Genomic DNA, 21,504 nt, shown 5'->3' with positions numbered 1-21,504 from the left:
AGTGCGTACCAACCTGTTCTAGCAAGTACCCACTAACCTGAAATATTTGTAGAATATATCTACCGGTAGTAATTTGAAATCTACACTACAATATTTATCAAATTAATTCGGGTCAGCTCTCACTTCAACAAATTCCATGCATACAACCCCCTTTTTAAGAAGCTTTGAGATCGCCCTGAATTTCCCCTTGAATGTAGGCAGTCCACACAAATTAGAATATGTAATCCGCCCACTCCTCGCCTCTCTATGTTCCACTTGCTACTACTCTACTATTTCCAGCGGAGTGGGCGATTGTCAATGACAATGTGAATCCCTCCCACACTTTGCCTGATCGAGTGGGCTTGTTTTGTGTAACGACCTCTGCCCGTGGACAGATGCAGCCGAATCGAATGGCCACCCCACTGAAAGAAATAAGTCCAACTGCATGATTTCATCAGCCGAAACGTAACCGGCTCTCCCCGGGCTGGGTGGACAGGTTTCGAGTTTGGGCTTCATTCCTTGCTTCTAGAACGGCTGGTACTGTCATTCACGGGGTATTGGCGGATACTGGGTGATGGTGGACGGAGCAAAAAAAAGAGACAGCCAAGCCAAATTTTACCAATACCCAGTATCCACCAATACCCCGTGAACGACGGTACCTTTTCTTGCTAAGTCAAGGTACAATGTAGAAAGAGTACTTACTCGAGTTATTGACGATGATCGATCTCGTGTCACTGCGTCAGTGGCATGGATGACATCTTGCTACCTGCCTGATTTCCCTTACTCTCCGTTAGACATGTGGCTAACACGACGTTACTTGTCAGACTACAACCAAAACCGGGCTGTAGTCCGAGTCCGATAGGAGTAGATGGCTTCCCTAGCCACCCGAACACCCTCACCCGAACAGTCAACGTCAAAAAGAAAGGATCTTCGTTGCAACCGGTGTGTGTACCAATCATACTCAACTGTTCGGGTGAGGGGGTGTTCGGGTGGCCAGGGAAGCCATCTAATAGCCTCGAAAATACAGGCCGACAAGTCGCCAGTAATGCTCTATCTTGAAGCGCATGCGCAGTAGATACAGCGCTTTTATGAGTATGTACATACTTACACCTAGCTATCAATAAATAGATGATTATTTTAGCCCGGGAGTTGGGCAAGCGTTTGGAACGGGATGTAAACCAAAGGAAGAAAATGGTCCCCCTAGGTTCAACCTGAGCAAGGTAAGGGCTTGAAACATTGCTTGCCAATCAACGGGAATCGGGGCCGTTATGAGGCTCGGGCGAGCTAGGATCTGATCTGTACTCTAGGTAAAGTACCTACCCTGCCATATGTCTCTCGGTGGTCGGGGCTGGCATAGTAGAATGAAACTTATATATATCTAAGTACATGTAGATACAAGAAGGCATTTATTATGGGACCTGCATGCACTCTACATGTACCGTACATACTGTACTTATAAGGCATCGGGCATTGAGAGGATCTGACGTTGGCAACGGGTGCTTAGGCTTTCGAATTTCGCCCGATGTGCGACAAAGCAGCTGCAGATTTTCTTATTCTCCAAACAAGGGCCAGGAGAGATCGATCTAGAGTAGGGTAGCAATCCAGAGGTGCTTATTGGTGGGTCAAGGCCCTAGAGATCGCATGGTTGATCACGGTGAAGCAGTCCTTAGCTGTTGTAAAAGCAAGGGTATTCATGCATTTAACCCGCTATCGCTAACTAAATAGATTCTACATGTACTCTAACCACTATCACCAATCATACGGAGTTTGTTTGCATTGCTATGTAGAGTAGGCACATGTATTTACATATAGACATCAGTTAATAGATAAGAATGCTAGTGCGCACCAATCCAACAGTTCATGAATTCCAGGAATCACCAGTCTAAGTATAGCGAAGTCAAATCAAGGTTACTAAGTTACAGCATCATTAAACGCCTACCTAACTATTTTAATAAAGAGGTACATTATTTGTATCCGTTCACAAGCCAGAATCCCAATTTTTACATGTATTTATTACATGTACTTTTCACTGAGAAATAAAACCGAGATCTATATGTATTGTCTGTGCGATTTTATTTGATAAAGTCGTCGTATTTAGCGTATTTAACGTATTTAGACGGTATGACAGCTAACTCTGTATGTGTAGCTGGAATGTTGAGTGCATGCCTGGAGTACAAGTGGGTACATGTATGTAAATAGAATTTACCATACTCTACATAAGAACTCTACTCTACAGTACATCCGACTAGGACCGGGATAAATGCATTTTAATACTCCCCCCCCTGGGAGATGCCCGTATGTACGCTACTTGAGGCACAGGCATCGTAACCAGCCCCTTATAATTTTTTAGTAAAATCCCAACTGATGCAGGTCCTCCCGCGTCCTAGCGCTTGAAATCCGCGGTTAATACGAAAACGCGCGTTTATAAGATGCGACTACCTAATCCAATACCTGATTGGCTGATTCTTCTCGACAGAAAAATAACACTTTTAAAAACGGTGCAGTAGGAAAATGATTTCAATAAGTGAAACCTCTTATTAATACTACATGTACGCATACAGTACTAGGTATAATATATACACAAATGTTTATTCATATAAGGATTTAGCTGCATTATACACCCACGGGAAAAAAAAGTAAGGAAACAACGCCTGCACTTAACACCAACCCCAATGACGAGAAATAGTTGAACTACAAAATGAGAAAGAGAGTATAGTACAGCCTCTAAAGTATATTTAACACCTTGTACAGCCTCCCTTCAAAAATCATAGTTGTTTAATCGCGTTTATAGTCACTCGTTGTTTCGTCACTTTTCCTGTGGGTGTACATTGTACCTTGAGCGGCTCGAGGCGAACAAAAATATTGCGTTGAGAACGATTGCCTCATAATTAACCCTCATAGCCTGAACTGGCAAAGCTTTAAAGGCCTCCTCGTACCGGTCTACACTGCGTAATGATCATGCATGTAGTCAATGTCTAGCTACGTATACTTAGTACATAGTTGTAAAAAGCATTACAGCATTCCCTCATTCTAATTGTATTCAGACACGGGGTTCATCTAAATGTCATGGCACCAATTTCGATTCTGTACATAAGTACAATGTAACTAGGTACATTATACCCCCATACATTTATAGAGGCGACTTCCTCAAAAGTGTGAATATGTCTCGAAGGCAAATGCAAACCCCGGAGAACGATGGGTAAGGGAATAGAAACAGCAATAACCAAATCAAGAACAAGGAATCGATAATATCCAAGAACCCTATGAAATAAGGGCTATAGGGAAGACATCACGAAGAGGCCAGATAAACTGGGAGAAATATAGTCTGGCCAAAGGTTAATAAAGTAAATGAAGTTAGGAAGGCAGACAGACGTCGCTAGCGCTTTCGCAGACAAGAAAGGGAATGAATTAAAAAAAAATCTCAATAGAAAAACATTGGTTCATACCTGGCTTTGGGGTACATACAATACCCAGAGCAATCACTCCGCTACAAGCCCAACGTCCAATAAGGCAGTCCTCCATCGATCGGCCGTTTCTATGTTCACATGCGTCTCCTCCGCAGTAAATATAATCCTTTTCCAGATAAAGTCCCACTCATCAATCCACTTCTTTACCTCCTTGGATTTAGGGCCTGTAGAGTTCGACCCGGTAGTTTCGGCCCATTGAATCCACTCAGACAAGCGTCTATTAAGATCACCGTTTTTAAAAGCGTGCCCATAATACGCCGGCAGATACTCACGGAACACAGAAGCCCAGTACGTATGGAAAAACCTTTCCAGGTCAATGATATTTCGAACCTGCTCCTCTGGATGGCAGTTAAGTGCCTCAAGGGTGAACTCAGCTGTCCCGACTAATTTGCTCTGCACACATTGTTTCAATAGCGGCACGAGAGTAGCGACTAACTCTGCAGAAACTCTCTGAAGGAAGCTGTTGAGATTTCTTTTGACTTGTACTTTATTTTCATCGTTCCTTGGGAGCCCCAAAAATGAATTCGACGTTCGAAGTAGACGCCTGGAGATGTTGTCGGGTTTACTATGATATTGGGGTTTTTGCGCAGATGTTGCAGTGGTGGCGTATATAGACGCTTCCAAGCCGTTTCCCATCGCGCGTTTCGGTGGAATATCTCTTGTAATATCCCCACTCTGGGAACGACCAATCCCCTGATAAAAGCATGGTTCGTTCATGTCTCTATCTGTACCGGTAACTCTATAAACGGGCTTCGTATATACAGGGGTAGATATATGTGTATGACGCATAGAAGCCTGGCGATCCTCGCGGTTATAGGTTGTATAATCAGACACTGAACTATACCCACTGTTTAGCCTGGATGGCCCTCGGGAACTAACAGCGGTTTCTTTAATCTCCGTTGGATTGATTGAATTTCCAAGAATACGGGCGAGGATTGTTTCAGCGGTAAGTATCTCACCAACAATCGATACGGTTTTGATATCTCGGATAATTATCAATGATATTGATCACTAAATTATGGGCAGGAAAACTAAAACATACTGTGAATCATTGCTTGGACGCAAAGGTTCTTGTCATTGGATAGAAGAACTGTTTCATGGCTATTTTTGAAGTATCTATAGAAAATACAGTCAGCAAGCAATTCAAGAATACCATCAGCTAAAGTGAGGGCGTCTTTTCGGGTAATTCATTCTCCTGAGTAAAATGTACAGATCATTGCTATCTGTTACGCATTTCTCGAAGAACGACTTCCCCTCCCCCGACGCCCCACCAAGTGATAGTACTATGTGAATCTAAAGATCGGTATCAATGGGGGCTATTATAGCAAAGATGCATAGGTCAACCTCACGGTTTCACTAGCTGATATATATGGGTGTGTTTGTAAGGGAAGCCACTAATTTAGGGCTGGCTTTCAAATTTATACTGAATTTCGGGGTTGAGTATATGTGTACTGACCGGCAACATTCAAGGATTGCAGCATCTCCACGAACATAAGAGTCTTCACATTCCTCCTTAGTCTGACCCCAAACACCGGGGTCAAGTTTCGTGAACATTCCGAATGCCCAGTTGATCGCATTTCTGGCCAGCTTTCCAAGGTCAACGCCTTTTTGTGCGTGCAAAGATTTCTTGAGACCATCCAGTTCTTGTATAGTTGCCCATGGCATGACAACAACATTTTTCCAGCGATGATGAGAGCGAACAAGATTATCAACCAGCTGAAGGTGGGAAATAATAAAGCTTGTATCAATTATAAGCAAGCAAGATGGCCGAGAGATACGAGACTTTGAAACTGAAGGTCGTAGCCCAGGTTTCAACTACGCTCGTCAGCAATTCAGTATTGAGATATGGAGGTAGAGAGAGTTACATCAACGTATTCCCTCATATTCTCGGCCTGGCGTTCGTTTCTGGTGAGCTCGGTAACCATTTTGATAATTCCAGGATCATTTAGATCCACCATAACAACATCCCCATCATAATCAATTGTCGTATCAAAGGCGTAATCATCGGTAGCGCCCGAATCGAGGTGCATATCCTCCATATCATAATCATTATCGAAGTTTCCAGGGTCGTTGGCAGGCTCCTGGGTAATCAGGAGAGATGTCTGACCATTCCTAAAAACAGCAGAAGATGGGATATTTCTCATCTCATCTCCTGTAGGTGCCCATCTTGAGGCGCTCAGATTCATGCTGGATATTTAGCGATCCTGTAGCAGTACTCGTAGCAGTGGCTGAAGCCGTTCACTTCTGAATTCAGATACCGAGCCTTTGTATCAACAAGGAAGATCGGTTCCGCAGCCGGGAAGAGCTTAAAACAGAATATACTCTAGGGATCAAAGTTCTATACGCTCAGGATCTGAAAGAGATGTGTAGGGAAGCTGTATAATATAGAATAGCGTAACCAAGAGTATATGTGTTAATAAAGCACAATACAAGCCGAAGAAAGATGGAGAATGTTGGGGAGATAAATGTGGGGATGTAGTTGCGTACGTAGAGAATCGAAGAAGCCAGAAAACAGGAAGATAAAAAAAGCCGACGAATGAAAATGAGGGGGGGGGGCAGATATGGTGAACCTTAAGATAGAAGCGAGACGAGCTAAAAATGAGATTAACTAATAGGTCTCTCGACTTCACTTTTCATAAAAGTTAATACACCACACAAAGGCTCGAGTGACAGTAGATGATGCATGGCCTACAGGACGATACACGTAAGTGATGTTCTGATTATTGAAGGACAGGGTAACTACAGTACCATAAGGAATCAAAGCCGGGTAACACAAGCACTCATGTGTTACCAAAGGTTTGTTGTCCCCACATGCGCGACATGGCCAAACCAAGCCCTGAGCCTCTTCAACTGCCAACTCCCCTTCGCACATCAGCAACTCCCGCACATTCGCCAGACTCTAGATCTTCAATTTTCAAGGACAAAATCATACATTCCTACTTCGATCCCCTTGAATTTTAATTCTTACAACCCCGGAATTAACGCAAGCCTACCATGGAGGACGATGAGATGCGTGATGTACCTTCTGCTGAAGAACAACTCGAGGAAATAGGCGCGTCAAAAATTGCTCCTCCTCAAACAGGAGCTGGTGCACCGGCTGTAAGATCTGTCGAGGGATGGATTGTACTCGTCACAAACGTACACGAGGAGGCAAGTGAGGAGGAGCTTCATGACAAGTTTGGGGAATATGGGGACATCCAGAATCTACATCTGAATCTCGATCGAAGGACGGGTTACGTCAAGGTATGCAACCTCAACTTGATGCATATCAAAGCGATTTCCAGCTGGATTGGACGACTTAATAGAGTGTATGGCCACACTTTATTTCTGAGTTTTGAGCTCAATTCTGTGTGCTTGGCAGTGGAGAGAGCACATCTGTGCTGAACGCTGTCGCCGCTAACTCTCATTGAGTTTCTTATCGCATGCTATATAGTTACTTTAACTGTTAACAGTGGCAGCTTTCGGCACAGACGTGCTCTCTCCACTGCCAAGCACACAGAATTGAGCTCAAAACTCAGAAATAAAGTGTGGCCATACTCTATACAGTCGTCCAGTATGTTCAATTCCTCCGTAATTTACTAATTACCTTATATTTCCTTGCGTATAGGGATACGCCTTAATAGAATACTCTACACTTGCCGAGGCTCGCGATGCAATCGCCCAAACAGACAATACTAAACATCTCGATCAAACCATCTATGCCGATTTTGCCTTCGTCAGTCCACCACCTGACCATAAGAGCAGTAACCGCGGTGGCGGTGGTGGGAGAGCCGGTGGCGGAAGGGCCAGTGGTGGTGGAAGGGCCGGTGATAGTGGATCCAACAGACGTGACAGAAACAGCGGAAACAGGGGAGGTCGTGGCCCCGCAAGGTCGAGCCGGAGTAGATCGCCTGCTGCAACGAAAGAGGAGGACGTGGAGGAACCCACACAAGCTGCCCCCGAGAGCTTGGAGAGCCGAATCGGATAAAATTTGTTGTGTGTTGTCAGCGATTGGGCCGTTGAACCACAGATAGAAATCCTTTCTCTCTTGGTGATACTGGTTCCCTGTTTCACGAACTATGTGTATTAATAATATTTTTGAGTGCCAATCAAAATTAACCTTGGGCTGGAGAATATCTTTCGGGAAGGGCAAAATGGTTAATCTTAGACCTTGAATAAACGTCAGACCTGTCCTTGTCGTAGCTCATATCTTGACTGCATCCAATCCAACACAGATTTGACGGTATGCAGGGAAATCATCAATTAGATCTTTCTGCGGTTGTTGCGTAAATGGCAATATTGGCTCGCTTGTAACTATAGTTAAAGTCCTTGCAACAACACCCTGAAGCAGCAACTTATCGAGGCGGATAATATAAGGGCTCAGGTAAGGAACGATGTCTGTCTTAACCAAAGTGACATTGAAAATTCTTGAGCTTTTTGTTAGATTCGTACCGGCACAAAGTTCATCTCCGCCAAGACAGCATGAACACATATACAATACACCGGCGGCCGGTTTGAAGCCGCTCAAAGAACTATGGCAAGTGATTTGGCAGCTAATAAGAGATCGCCTTTTTTGCAGTCTTTAGATCAATTACTTTTTTTTGTATGAGCGGCTTCAATCCGGCAGCGCGAGTATATGTATGGTATATACTCCGCCTAGGAACTTTTTCTGAAGTCTTGGCTCCAAGGCGAGTGATTTTTAATGATGAGAGTAAGTATTATTACTAGATACATATACTTAGGGCCTGTTCGGCCGACCATAAAATACTATAATATTAGGCCATCTATCATACCGTGGTATTTGGGTGTTTGTTTAACCACAAGCCTCTATAAAAATATCAATGTATTAATGGACTTGTTTATTCCCAACACTTGAATCTCAACTAGCTCCTTGCCTACATACAGTACCAAAAAACGGGTGGGGATTAGTATGGTAGTACTACGCGCATTCCACAAAATAGGGTAGCGCTCCAGTAGTCAAAAAAGCAAAGCCGCATTTCAGCAAATGCTCTATCAATGCCGTATCAATAGTGTATTATATAAACTATGTATGCTATGGATTGCGTAGTGTGGGTGGTAAATATGTACTACCATAGTGATTCCGCATTTCATAGTATTTGGGACAATGCCAGGCTAGCTCTCACCTAACCCTGAAATATTATATTTGGGGATGAAGCATTTCGGAATCAAAGATCACCAGATATTCATTCATGCTTGGCTCCATCAATTCTAATTATCCTAGGATGGGCTTTAAACATTTGGGATATACTTTTGAAAAATAAATTTTGTGCTCTTAAGCATCCATATACTCGCTACTCCAACCTGAGGCACCACCCACTACTGGGTTGTGGTGCTCTTGTAGTGGTGGTGATGATGGTGGTTGTGATGATGGTGATGATGGTGATGGTGATGGTGGCTGCTTCAAGTTGTGGTACTGGACTTAGCGCTGGACCTGGTGCTCTCACTGTACTTGGCGCTAGCGCACCGGACCTGCTGCGGGTCACAGAGCTAAAATACGTCTATATTGCTGTGGTAGTGCTACGGTATTCTGTGAAAAATAGTTTCCTCAAAATTCTGAAATGATGCCGCTGTCCTCAAAATACCCTATTAGGACAACACTACCGTAGTACTACGATACCTATCCCTACCCCTTTTTTGGTATTGTATGTACGTACCCAGCTCCAGCCACAACCAGGAAAGTCTACTCAAGTTGGTCCGGTGGAACACTTCAATACTAAGGCAATGCTCAGTTTTACTATGGGGATGAAATATCACGAATCGTTCACACCATAATATCGAATACCACGCCCGACCGAACGGGCCCTTAATGTTTATCCTCTGCATGATGTAAACGCACCTGAGATATTTTCTGAATGGGAGTAGAGCTAGGGCAAATGTTGTGTCATCGAGTCTAAATTTGCTACTCAAGGGTTATCAGGTGAATTAAGGCCAAAAAGGTCTAAATTTAGTTTAGTGATCATGAGGATACCGAGCCTTTCGGCTCGCCTCCTCTTTCAATAGTTCTAATTAAGTAAACTATTTAAGTGATATATAAAAGGTTTTATAAAAGCACATGTAACCGCCCTTCTATCTTGTTGAAATTACAATCCTTGCAATCTGTGGGCATAAACAAATTGAGGTTGTAATAGGGCCTGAAAGAAGACTATTCATCTAGAATCCTTCAGGTACAACCTACATGACTATAAATGTATTCTATTCGTAGTCAACAGAAGCCTAAGGAATGAACCGAACATATCGAGGGATGACAAAAAAAAGAAGAAACTAAAGGATATTCCCTCACATGCCACCTCATTCCGCACAAGAAACAGACCAAAATATCATACACAATCATGCCAGTAAAAGAAATGTACCCTTACGGACCGCCAAAATACGTAGCTTACTTTTAGTTTAAAGCCTCGGCCTACCGGCCAGAATACCTTTCAGAAATAACTGATGCGGAAACAAAATCGTTTTGTTTTAACTCGCAGCACGTGGAAAGAACTCTTTCAAAAACAGTATCCACAAGGTTCGATACCTGGTTATGGATGGTATTTTTAACGAGAGTTGAAGAGGCATTCGGAACTTTCCATCCTACCGGTATCTTGTCGTTAAAGCTCGTAACAATGATGGCAACACCGGGGCTTTCCACCATTAGAACGTCGATGAATCTTCGGCACATGAGACAGCCCGGCTTTGAAACCCCAAGCTGGATTTTCAAATATCTTTTCTTTTGATTATTGATGCACCAATACTTTTTCAGAAGATACAATGCAAGAGCGCATTCACAATGCACAGATGACACAATCATCTGTTTCTCAGTCAAATTGACGGAACTTTCTGTAGATGATTTCATCTGCGGGAAAACCAAACGAAAATGATCCTGCGTGAATACAGATTCTACATTCCTATCTTTGGCCCATGTCTTGAGAATCTGCTCTGGGCTTACAGAGAGAGAAATGCTAAAAGACTCAAGCGATAAAACCTATGCGAAACGACTGATAAGTAAAAAAGCAGTATTCTAGATCTTAAAGAAAAGGAATTACCTCTTCAATTGTCGTACAATGCTTTTTTGGTCCTTTCAGATCTGAAACCTCGGCCACCAGTATCCGAATGGCCAATTCATAGTCGCCAAGCTTTCTGATGCGATACAACAGGACTTCGTCAAGTATAAGATCAATATTAGGTGTCGCGGATATTGCCCAGGAAAGCCTGATTAAAGTTCCGAAGTTAACATCAGGCTTCCCAACATCAGCTCTCATTCCATCAAAAATCCGGGTCAGAAATTGTTTTATAGTCTCTTCTTTCGGGAAGTAATATCCTGGAATAAATTTCCTGAGTGAAGTCTCAATATCCATGATATAAGGACTGGAAACTATTCTATAATGGCCTACAGCTCTATTGAGATGTCCCAATCGATGGCAGATCTTGGTGAGCCGCCTGTTGATCTTGAGAGTACAGTTCTGAATGACGTTATGTAGAATGTCCGTCCGGCATGCGGCTTTTGTCTTTTCGTCCCTACTAGCGAGGGCGCGTTTTAATACACGGTCGATGTATTCACGCTCTTGTTGATTACAAGGTTCCTTTTTGGTATAGTAGATTGAGATCTTTTGAGGATGTCTGATAAGAGAGATGGCGCCGACGTCGTGAGGGCCCCGAGTGATAAGGAGCAGAGAAACAAGGTCTAGTAACCGCATATCAGGGTTTCTATAGTAGAATTGATGGGCCGCTGCATGATAGTTACGTTGTTTATGGTCTCCATGGTGATGGGTGATGGAAAGGATATTTAGTTGATCGTTGAATGTAATAGTTTGCTGTGCTGATATAGATGGCTTATCAGCTATAGGAGACGTCGACTGAGACATCATGGGTGATTGATACATGTATGTAATTGTGTTGAAGTTACACTTATGGGTCGTGGCCTGCGGAGTGGGGCATTCTAAGGTGACGTGCATAAGACGTACTTTAGTGTTATGAATTCTTGCCCGTTCGCAACACACTCGAAACAACCACGTTCTTAGCCAGAGTCTTTGCGTGAAAGGCCATGACGTGTTGGCCTTCTCGTTTTGCTTGTATGTGAAAACTTATCTATATTCTAATTCTGTTCTAACAGTTAATAAATACATGTATAACCAATATTAACACCTTGATTACATATATGTACGTGTACATATATTTAGACCTTACATGTATTTTGATGTCCAATTATCTTAGGTCTTGGCAGAATATTCGAGTGAGTTCGAATGATGCAACGAAAATAAGCCATGGACCCTTGACTATGGGAGCGGGAGCACCCTGGTGGGTGCGTCATCGTTGTGATGGCCGTCACGGAACTAACCGCTCCTGTTATGTAGTCGCCCCACCACCAAGCTGCAAAGTAAATTTATAGCCTACCCCACTTCTCCACTTACATGAACCATCTTGTTTTCAGAGCATTATTCAGAAATCATCAAAAAATGTCTTCAATTACTCCCGTAAGTACATCGTCTTCGTTCCAATTTCAATGATACATCTTGGTGCTGATGATGGCTAGGTTTCTACCACCGATGCTGCGCCTGGTAAGATGCTTCTTGATTGAGGTTCGGTACACTTGCTGATCTTGTTTGCTTTGATTGAAAAGCTGCGGGTCCATATGTAAGATATTCTCAACTGCCAATGATTTAATTCTGTTGTTAATAATCGAATAGTCCCAAGCTATCAAAGCCAATGGCTTGATTTTCTGCTCTGGCCAGATTCCTGCCGACAAGGACGGGAATGTTGTCGAGGGAACCATTGAGGAACAAACAGTGAGGAAATTCTGAGTAATTCCGCCCAGGTTCGCTGCTTACGGATTGTTGCAGGATGTTGTTTTCAACAACATGAGGGCGGTCTTGAAAGCTGCTGGGAGTGACTTGAGCAGGGTTGTTAAGACCAGTGTTTTCCTTGACGACATGGCAAACTTTGCGCGCATGAATGCGGCTTACGAGAAGAACTTCAATGGTCACAAGCCGGCTAGAAGCTGCGTTGCTGCTAAGCAGCTGCCAAAGGGTGTACCTGTCGAGATTGAGTGCATCGCTTTGGAGAATTAAAATTGATACATGTATTTTTAACATGATAAATGATTCTCCCTCCATCCCCGCAGCGTTTATATGTATATTTCAGTTATTGAATGTGTCATTTGCTTATATATAGAACATTTAGTGGACTCAATCCATATTGACCTTACAACAAGAAGTAAAACGCTAATATCAACTGGTGGCCTAATTTCCATCCACTTGACTCCTCGACGAGGTCATCAACAAACAATCATGATCATTCCATCCACCAAATACCTAAAATTTCAACTAAAGTCTAGCCTTTGACCACACATAATCCATCTCCAATATCTCCCTGCGAGTTCTTCCCCGGGGCATAGATGGTACTAGCGCCTTGTTTGGTATCTCTGGAGGATCCAGACATAACCCTACAGGCGGTGCACCAACCCAGCGAGTTTTGTTTACAGCACTCTCAACCTGCGGACCCGCTTTTGGAAAAACCAGGTTGGTATTCGCTTGTGATATGCATTGGTTGATCTCACCGATAAACATTGCAGGATATACTCCTGGTAGGCCATCACCGCCGTTAATGATCTCGACGTGGGCACAATTCATATACATCTCTCGGAAACCGGTTACTGTAAACCATGTCCTATTTGGAACGTCTAGAATTAGTACAGACTGAGTTTGGTGATGTGACCGGGAACTTGGATTACCACGCAAATATCGCATTTCCACTCGGTGTTTCTTGTGGGATAAGAAACTCAAATGTCTGATTTGAGGTGGTAAGTTCGTTTTCAACCGCGCCGCGTGGGCAGTTGCCAATGAATGACTTCCAAACTTTAAACGTTCTTCCAATATCGTATGATACCGATACTTGACAACTCCCGCCGTTATGTGCAGCCACACCCTTCATATCGATCCTTAACTCTGCAGGTGAGCATTTAGAACATTTGAAAGTTATAGTTATACTACATACGTGAATGTTGCAGTCTCTCCAGCAAACCATTGCTTTACTGGGGCACCCATTCCCGCTGTTAGGTGGAACCCTTTACATGGGTAGTCACTCCCATCGGCTTTCAGTGGTGCGTTATAAAAATCCGGGCCACCTTCTGCGTCGATCCCGAATGGCTTCGGGTCTTGCATAAACAAGTGAGCTAGTAGCGGTGTCCATAGTAGTTGGACTGCGAGTATAACTAGATAGCACCTATGGAGGAACATGGAACATGCAGGGTGGGATAAGGATAATAATCGATCGCGAAGTTATCGTTCTATAATGAATTATATACGTCGCTCTATAGCTACTTGTAGCTACCCAACCTTTTTCGATAACGAGAAAGGAGTGGTTAGATGAAGGTTGGTCAAACATTCCGAGAAGGAAGTCACCCCCCCGCCCCCCCCCCCCCCCCCCCACACACACACACACAATGGCTGGGTGCATATATATGCCCTGCCGATCATTCATTGGAGATTGCATTCCGGCAGTTCGGTTTGTTTCTCCTTGAGAATCAATTGGATGGCCTCCCCTTACATGTGAAAATTAAAGATACATTTATATATCATCCTACTAATTCATAATCATGTAGGTATTTGATTCTGTTGAAGGAATCTCAACCCCCTCGTCCGTAGCTAATGTATTAACCCAAAATCTAAACCCCAGCGCAGCTAAATAGTTTTTACATAAGCCTCCGTTTGCGAGCATTTATTGCACACATGTATTCATTATGGTGTTAGGTGTGAAGTACAATATGTACATATGTACATGTAAGTATGTACATGAAAAAGGCCAACTTGTACATGTATACGTACAATCGATATATTTATTCATTCATACATGTATCATCCTACCTCAACGGAACCACATACTCGCCAACTCGGATCTCTTTCATTGTTATATCCTCATCTGCATCGGAAATCGTTTCTGCATCATCTCTGTTGATCATTCATCCTAGATCTATTAAGGCTGTCTTCGATGTTCTAGCGAAATCCGAAGCTTTCACGGTCGTTAACTTTGCACACAAAGTCCACAGGACTACATCTAATCCGAAATTGCATTAAAGTTAAGTTGTTTTTCTACACAGGTAAGTGACTTATCATGGATCAACATGTATATGTATTGCTCCGAGGAGAATCAATCCTTATAATAGGTGAAAATCGCTAACTGAAAATGAGGTCGATATGATAAAGATTTAATATTGGCCCTGGTCGCGACTTTCTTACCGTAACGCCTTTTGCTCTACTCTCTTATAGCTCATCAAGATGTGCTTCTATACAAATCACCACTATTCGAGGTGCGGCCACTCACCACTTATTCTACAGGACTTCTGTCGCCGTTCTTGGGCAACGCTCCACCCAAGTCGGCCTCACTGCGTTATTAGACATAGTTGCCGGGTCTTCGTACTGAGGGGTATACGCGATGTTCATTTTGTTGTTTGCCCAAGGTGTTTACCAAATTGAAACCTTGGTTACAAAACTATTGGAAGAAATAACATCGAAGCCTATAATACTAGAGATGAAAGATCTGGTATACTTATTATTAACATGAGGGGGCAGTATTGAAGAATGAAAAAACTACCGCAATTTTGATGTTTTGAGATGGAATTTTAGTGGGAGGGAAGAAATAGGAACCTGTCCTATTATGATCAAGGGGGGATACTAGAAGGGGTCATCTGGAGAAGACGTGTATTCGAATTCTATGATTCTTGAGAAGTCTCTTACCATTCATTATATTCGCCTAACTATAATTAATAGGCACTAAATAATATAATTCTAGTACCCTGCAGCTTCGGGAATTGCAGATATTGATCATTCTTAATACTCATTCCGTATTAAGCGTTCTATGGCTTCCCTTAAACTAAGTGTTCAGTAAGTCTAATACTTACGATTATGTCGACTTTGAATTCAGAGTCAACTAATATAATTAATAAATTAAATAAAAAAAAAAAAAAAAAAAAAAGTCAACTAATAAGAAGTGCTACTATACATGTATACATGTAGGGGATACGGATTGTCACCAGTCGAGACGTACGAGCATGATGCTGACTAAACTACATGTACATAACCAATGGCCATAAAGATTAATACGATGAAATATAGTCTATTACATACTCAATTTCAGTCATCATGACTCCGTTTTCTTGACTGATCAACTGATATACTGGCTGCTGGCATGCAATCATTGCATATTCCAGCCATACGTACTTCCTCCGTTATACGGTCCATTTTACAATCAGAAAATATATAATCGCCATGCTGGCGTCGATTCGTATCATCCAGTTGTTCCCAGATAATCCAGCAAATTGTGTTGAATTGAGGTGGGCGATGACCACAATCATATAAAAGTCGGATAAAATTGCACATTCTAGAAACGTTGAAGATCTAAGGCTAATGTTAGAACTGACATTAATCAAATAGGTGGAATGCCGAAAACATTTTTACCTTCGAAACAAGTTGGTCTTGAGCATGAGAGGATAGAGGATTTTGGCTGGGTTTTTGTGGATAATAATGATTTTTCAAAAGATCTCAGGACTTTATATATGTTTCACAAATTCTGTCATTTTCGCAATCACTATAGTGCCACGTCTGACTCCCACCTTTCCCCCTTTCTTTCTTTCTTTCTTTCTTTTCTTTTTTACATGCAGCGTTCTTCGATATAGATTTTGCACTTATGCCAACTGGCAAATTTTAGCAGATCTCGACTGAAAATTAGTATGCAGTGACCAGTAAGGGATTGAGTACATATACAAATCCTGTAGTTATAGAGGAATTTGTTTGTACATAGAAAAGGCACATAGCAGTTCTCCCGAAAACCGTACCGCTGGTAACGAACGATTCTATTGAAAACCTCGCTTCGTCCAGTGAAAGTAAATTTCCGTAGTGTTTGTACTTCCTACTTATACGTACAGGTATGTATCCGCGCAGCGCATTCAGAACAAACTATATAGGAAGGGAAAGCATTTAGCCAGCTTTTTGGCACGAGGCTGAAGAAAAATATAACCAATCTATCCATTAAAGTAGTTGGAAGGGGAATTTTGTTTCACCATATGAATTCTAGACAGATCTGGAAGGATGAGTATGTACCTATGGTTGAGCTAAGGTCTACTCGGGAGATACAAGTAATCAACACATCTTCCGAAAATGCAAGATAGTATACACACTTGCACATGACCTAGAAGCACTGTGAAACGTAGATTTCTCTGCCCAAACCTCTCACATGCCTCAATGGTTTATTTTCTCTTCACAACTTACTACTTTTCATCCCACTCCCTCGTAGACAAGTTACGTGTAATTCCCCCCTTCTTTGTGTATTAGGTGGAATTTGCCACTTCTCTAATTTTAAAAAAAAAAAATTTAACTAATATAACAATTTTGCATATCTTAGTCCTTAATCGTTCTTAATAAGGTTTTTGGTTATAGTATAGTACAAGGTACATATGTGTAGGCCGAGTGATAATGTATGACCATTGTAGTTTTACTACATACAATACATGTAGGTATATACAATAAGCTAACTTGTCGCTTACGTCTCATCTAATTAACTCTGCTCGCCACTTTAGTTTTGAAAAATCCTTCTATCCGACCACCTCTAATAAAGCGCCGCGACAACGACGACGACGACGTTAGTGATGGCTGGCATGAATATGACCCCTTGCCTGCAAATATATCGTAACCTATACATGATAGATACTACATAGCCGACTCAGACCACACCTTAGGAAAATTTTCCTATGCCTGATAATTCAGCGATGTAGCCAGACATTTGAGTGCGTGTGCAGGAAGCGATAAGCGAGTTTGGTGTGAATTGATAAAGGTATCGCTATCTTTCTAGAAGTGTAAAACTTTCTGGCATAAATACATGTATGTCAATCGTTAATTCACTTATAAGCTGCTTCGCACCGGCCCCATGTCTAGGAGTATCCTTTAGTCACCACTAACGCTTCTCTCGTAGGTTGTTAAAGTTTATTATTATCCACGATAACGTCTTGAACCGATGCGTTGGGCAGAAACGTTTTACAGGCTATGTGAAAGGGATGGTTGGTATGTAGGCAGGTGTAGTTAATGCACGAGAGACTTAAAAAGGTCTAGTAGGTTCAGATAGATTCTTGGGAGTGGGGCCCCAGAAAAAAGGGGAGCTGGGAGTTAATTACATGTATGTAGGTACATCAGTATCAGTATCGTTGGGGTAGCTACATGTATATACATCCTTGATACCTACATGCGTTTGGTAAGGATGGTATCCGAGATAATGTACGTAGATTCGACAAACGATGTTTAGGACGGTCAACGTTCTATCCAATTGAATCACTCCTCTAACATCTCGGGAAAGTCTTTCGGATCAGATCCGCTCTGGGGACAAGACTAGTAGCTAGAGTAGCCATCATGCAGGGAATCTACTAATTGACTAATACATGTATGTTCGCCGTTGCTCTTCACTTGCTTGCTTTTGTGTGGTGACTAAGCCCAGTGATGTTTCACCTGGATGTATGTAGCTGGGTTAGCGCAGAAGATGATTCGCTCCTACGTTGCTACAAATGGAACCGGAATGCTTGCACCCCCTATTAGGTTACGGATTTATCCATGATACCAGCTAGGTCTATGGAGAACGGCATTGTGCGCTGCATACCTTCTTTGACTTTTGAGTTCATGTTGGTGCCAAGAAGGTACTGTCGATCTCTACTGTAAACTGATAGGTACCTCCGAGATATCGAAGGATTCGGCTTCCGGACGGGTTCCGAGCGGTTTCCGAGCGAAGATATCCCCAGTGCCGCTGGTATATAACTATGCGACGTCCTGGAAATGTGAAGAGGATAATATCGATCGCTCGTTGGCACTTTCTTCTTTTGTTGCTTTGCCACTCACATACATAAATATATAATTCTAGAGAGATGGCGTTGAGGGAACTGATTGAAGAACTTTCTTCCATTGACAAAACTACTCTTGCGGCTGTGGTTTTTGTTGGTTTGGTTACATATAGGGTGTATTATCACTACTCGGTCTACGTACGTGCCACGACAGCATCAACAGAATGACTGTCACGTACTAACTATTCTGTTGACATAGGTTGATGTCGAATCGGTCGGAGTACCACCAGGAATCTTAGGACCCTGGAAAGCAGCCCTCCGACATACCAAAGAGGCCGATGCTCTCATCAAGGAGGGATACAAAAAATACAGTAAAGATGGGAAATTCTTCAAGATTGCTAGCATCCCCCGGTACCTCGTCTTTCCAACCGATCCAAAACATTTGCAGGAGATGAATAGTGCACCCGATCATGTTCTTTCCTTTGGGGACGCTGGTGCGGATGTACGTAATGCCTTTAAATCTCCAGATTCCTGGTGAGATATATTTGCTAAATGAAGTTCCGGCGCAATTAGAGGATTTCCATCGACTACACCATGGATCATAGTTTTCGTACAGAAACATATCATCTCAAAGTTATCCAAGTCTACTTAACTCAAAGATTGAGCAGCATTCTGCCGGAAATTATTAGTGAAGTGACACTAGCTTGGCAGGAAAACACAAACATTGGAGATGGTTCGTATATATTTACCCTCTAGGCCTAGTACGAATTAGGGGGCTTTGTTCTAACTCTTTAATTTCTACAGAATGGACCGAGGTCAACGTATGGGATATTATGTTAAAAGTTATTTCAAGAACTATTAACCGTATGTACGTTGGCTTGCCATTATGCCGTAACCAAGAATATCTGGACAACCTTGTCGAATATGCTACAACAACGTCAAAGAGTGGTATTATCATTGACATGGCCCCTCGCATCCTCAAACCGTTAGTATATCTATATCAATCTCGAATTTTGAGACACAAGTATTAATTTATCTGTTAGTCTCGTTTCATGGTATATTTTGGACAAGCCCAAAAAACTTAAGAAACTAATGAAGTTTGTTGGACCATTGTTTGAGGAGAGGAAAAAGAAGATGAAGGAGCTTGGTGACAAGTGGACTGATCGCCCAGTAAGTCCAGCTACTAATTTCTGCCTAGCTCAGCCTCTAACACGAGTATAGGATGATGCAATCCAATGGATTTTGGACAGTGCACCACTTGGCGCTGACACTGATACTGAGTCTTTGGTTAACCGAATTCTATTCTTGAATTTCGCGGCTATTCACACTACTTCGATTTCTATCACCCAAGCCCTATACGACCTGGCAGTCCACACAGACCTCCACAACCCCCTCAAGGATGAAATCACCTCAGTTATCGCTGAAGAAGGTGGCTGGACTAAACAAGGACTCACAAAAATGAAGAAACTCGATAGTGTTCTTAAGGAATCTCAGCGCATGAATAATGTCACTTCGAGTACGGCCCCAAATATCCGATTTTAATTATTTATATAGATTTACTAACACAATTTAGTTGCAATGATGCGCAAAGCTATGGTCCCATACACATTCTCTGATGGTACTTTCATTCCCAAAGGCACTTGGCTCTGCGCTCCAGCCGCCGCCATCCACAAACAAGAGGAAATGCAATACGACGGTTTCCGCTGGGAGCGTTTGCGAAAGGAGGAAGGCCAGGCAGCAAAGCACCAAATGGTCAGCACATCGGTAGAGTACTTGTCATTTGGTCATGGAAGGCATGCATGCCCAGGGCGATTCTTTGCAGCAAACGAGCTGAAGATTCTGGTGGCGTCCATCATCCTGAACTATGAGTTCAAGTCGCCGACGGGGGAGAGACCCAAGAACGGTCACTTCGGTGTCTCGTGTGTTCCGGATCGAGGGGTCAATATGTTGTTTAGGAAGAGGAAGGACGTTTAAATTGCTCTTTGCGTAGTGAGGAGTAATTCTTCTGCCATTTTGTCATTCGTTTTAAGAGTCAACTAGGGTTCCATTTGTATTATTATTTGTTGGGTGCACTTGTATTTGGGTAGCGAAAGATCAAATTTATAGAGTTTATTATGTACATGTTATATATACAATTATAACACTGTGAACCAGGCGGTCCGAAATAATGCCGGCATGCGCGGTGGTGCACGTGGCGTCTTCTGACCCAAGGACGAGGACTGATATACAGTCGTTCGCCGATATAACGAATGCCAAAAAGCCACAAATTTGCTATAACGAACGGGTCTCGGTGATCCGAATCTAAATTTCACATAGAAACTTGCCTGCTATACCGAATAATCTGCTGTATCGAACGGAAAACTTTGGAATATGCACGTTCGTTATATCGGCGGACGACTGTACATGTTAAATTTTACATTTATTCACCATACAGGATAATTAAATAGCCCTAGTTTTTAGGTATTTTTAGTGAGGTTAGCTTGCAATTGGTAGGGCTAGCTAGGGTTACATACATGTACAATGCCGGAAAATGGGGTGTGATTAGAGTAGTAGTAGTCTTGTAGTGATGCGGCTTTTATGAGCATTAAGCTTGCTCATTCGGCTCGGGTTAATTCGGTATTCATATGAATACTATAATTGCAAACAAAGGTTATTTCATGCAAATACACTATCCCAAAAGAACGGTATGCTGAAAAAAGCCATACCAATACTACTAGCTAGCTCAGCCTAGCTGGTCACATAATTGAGTTCTGTGACCGCACTAGTATCAGGGTATGGTACTAGGCTAGAGCTACATGATACATGCTAGACCTACTATACACATGTACGCGTACCTACATGTAGTCTCGTACTCACAAACCTCCTACATGTATATATATACATGTAGACTCATCCTGCAAATCCTCGAAGGAATTGCCAAATTGTAGTTCTATCTTGAAGTCGATTTCAACCTCAACATACACATGTACAAGAGGAATCTTCAGAACACCTACTACTTGTATTAGTTTTCAATTGTATATCGGAGACCTGCTAGTTTCCAGACACCTACTATGCTTTTGGATATTTTGGTATTTTAATGGTATATTAAAGGCGTACTGGTACAGCTTTTTCTAAAACCCCGCTTTTTCTAAAAAGCAGCTTGTGACCAAAATAACCCTTTTTGAAGAACACCAGTTCTCTACTATATGTTAAAAAAAAGTGCTTCTATAGAAATACATTTCTTTGAAAAGTCGGTGTCTTTGTTATTATGGTTTTACTACGTCACTT

The 21,504-nt window shown here is 42.4% G+C and overlaps 5 protein-coding genes across 5 annotated transcripts; 3 read left to right on the top strand and 2 right to left on the bottom strand.

Moving 5' to 3' along the window:
- Positions 1-3,458: 3,458 nt before the first annotated feature.
- Positions 3,459-5,632, bottom strand: LAJ45_02548 (uncharacterized protein; the record flags this gene model as incomplete). Its single annotated transcript, XM_046112139.1, has 4 exons — positions 3,459-4,429; positions 4,489-4,562; positions 4,903-5,261; positions 5,312-5,632. The coding sequence occupies 4 exons, from the start codon at positions 5,630-5,632 to the stop codon at positions 3,459-3,461; spliced, it is 1,725 nt and encodes a 574-aa protein (XP_045975039.1).
- Positions 5,633-6,440: 808 nt separating this feature from the next.
- LAJ45_02547 (uncharacterized protein) lies at positions 6,441-7,413 on the top strand (the record flags this gene model as incomplete). The annotated part of the gene is made up of 2 exons (XM_046112138.1): positions 6,441-6,689; positions 7,054-7,413. 2 exons carry the CDS (start codon positions 6,441-6,443, stop codon positions 7,411-7,413), a joined length of 609 nt encoding a protein of 202 aa, XP_045975038.1.
- Positions 7,414-9,846: 2,433 nt separating this feature from the next.
- On the bottom strand, positions 9,847-11,287 carry LAJ45_02546 (uncharacterized protein; the record flags this gene model as incomplete). The annotated part of the gene is made up of 3 exons (XM_046112137.1): positions 9,847-10,407; positions 10,469-11,106; positions 11,167-11,287. The coding sequence occupies 3 exons, from the start codon at positions 11,285-11,287 to the stop codon at positions 9,847-9,849; spliced, it is 1,320 nt and encodes a 439-aa protein (XP_045975037.1).
- A 591-nt stretch (positions 11,288-11,878) lies between these two features.
- Positions 11,879-12,490, top strand: LAJ45_02545 (uncharacterized protein; the record flags this gene model as incomplete). Its single annotated transcript, XM_046112136.1, has 5 exons — positions 11,879-11,896; positions 11,956-11,980; positions 12,043-12,056; positions 12,110-12,208; positions 12,263-12,490. 5 exons carry the CDS (start codon positions 11,879-11,881, stop codon positions 12,488-12,490), a joined length of 384 nt encoding a protein of 127 aa, XP_045975036.1.
- Positions 12,491-18,321: 5,831 nt separating this feature from the next.
- Positions 18,322-20,211, top strand: LAJ45_02544 (uncharacterized protein; the record flags this gene model as incomplete). Its single annotated transcript, XM_046112135.1, has 7 exons — positions 18,322-18,435; positions 18,497-18,739; positions 18,811-18,970; positions 19,042-19,222; positions 19,281-19,407; positions 19,459-19,753; positions 19,811-20,211. 7 exons carry the CDS (start codon positions 18,322-18,324, stop codon positions 20,209-20,211), a joined length of 1,521 nt encoding a protein of 506 aa, XP_045975035.1.
- Between the last annotated feature and the right edge of the window lie 1,293 nt (positions 20,212-21,504).

This window comes from Morchella importuna, assembly GCF_003444635.1.
Source record: "Morchella importuna strain M04M26 chromosome Unknown Morimp01GS004, whole genome shotgun sequence".
NCBI classification, from domain to species: domain Eukaryota; kingdom Fungi; phylum Ascomycota; class Pezizomycetes; order Pezizales; family Morchellaceae; genus Morchella; species Morchella importuna.
The sequence above is the reverse complement of the archived record's forward strand: the minus strand, read 5'-3'. Positions and strand labels throughout refer to the sequence as shown.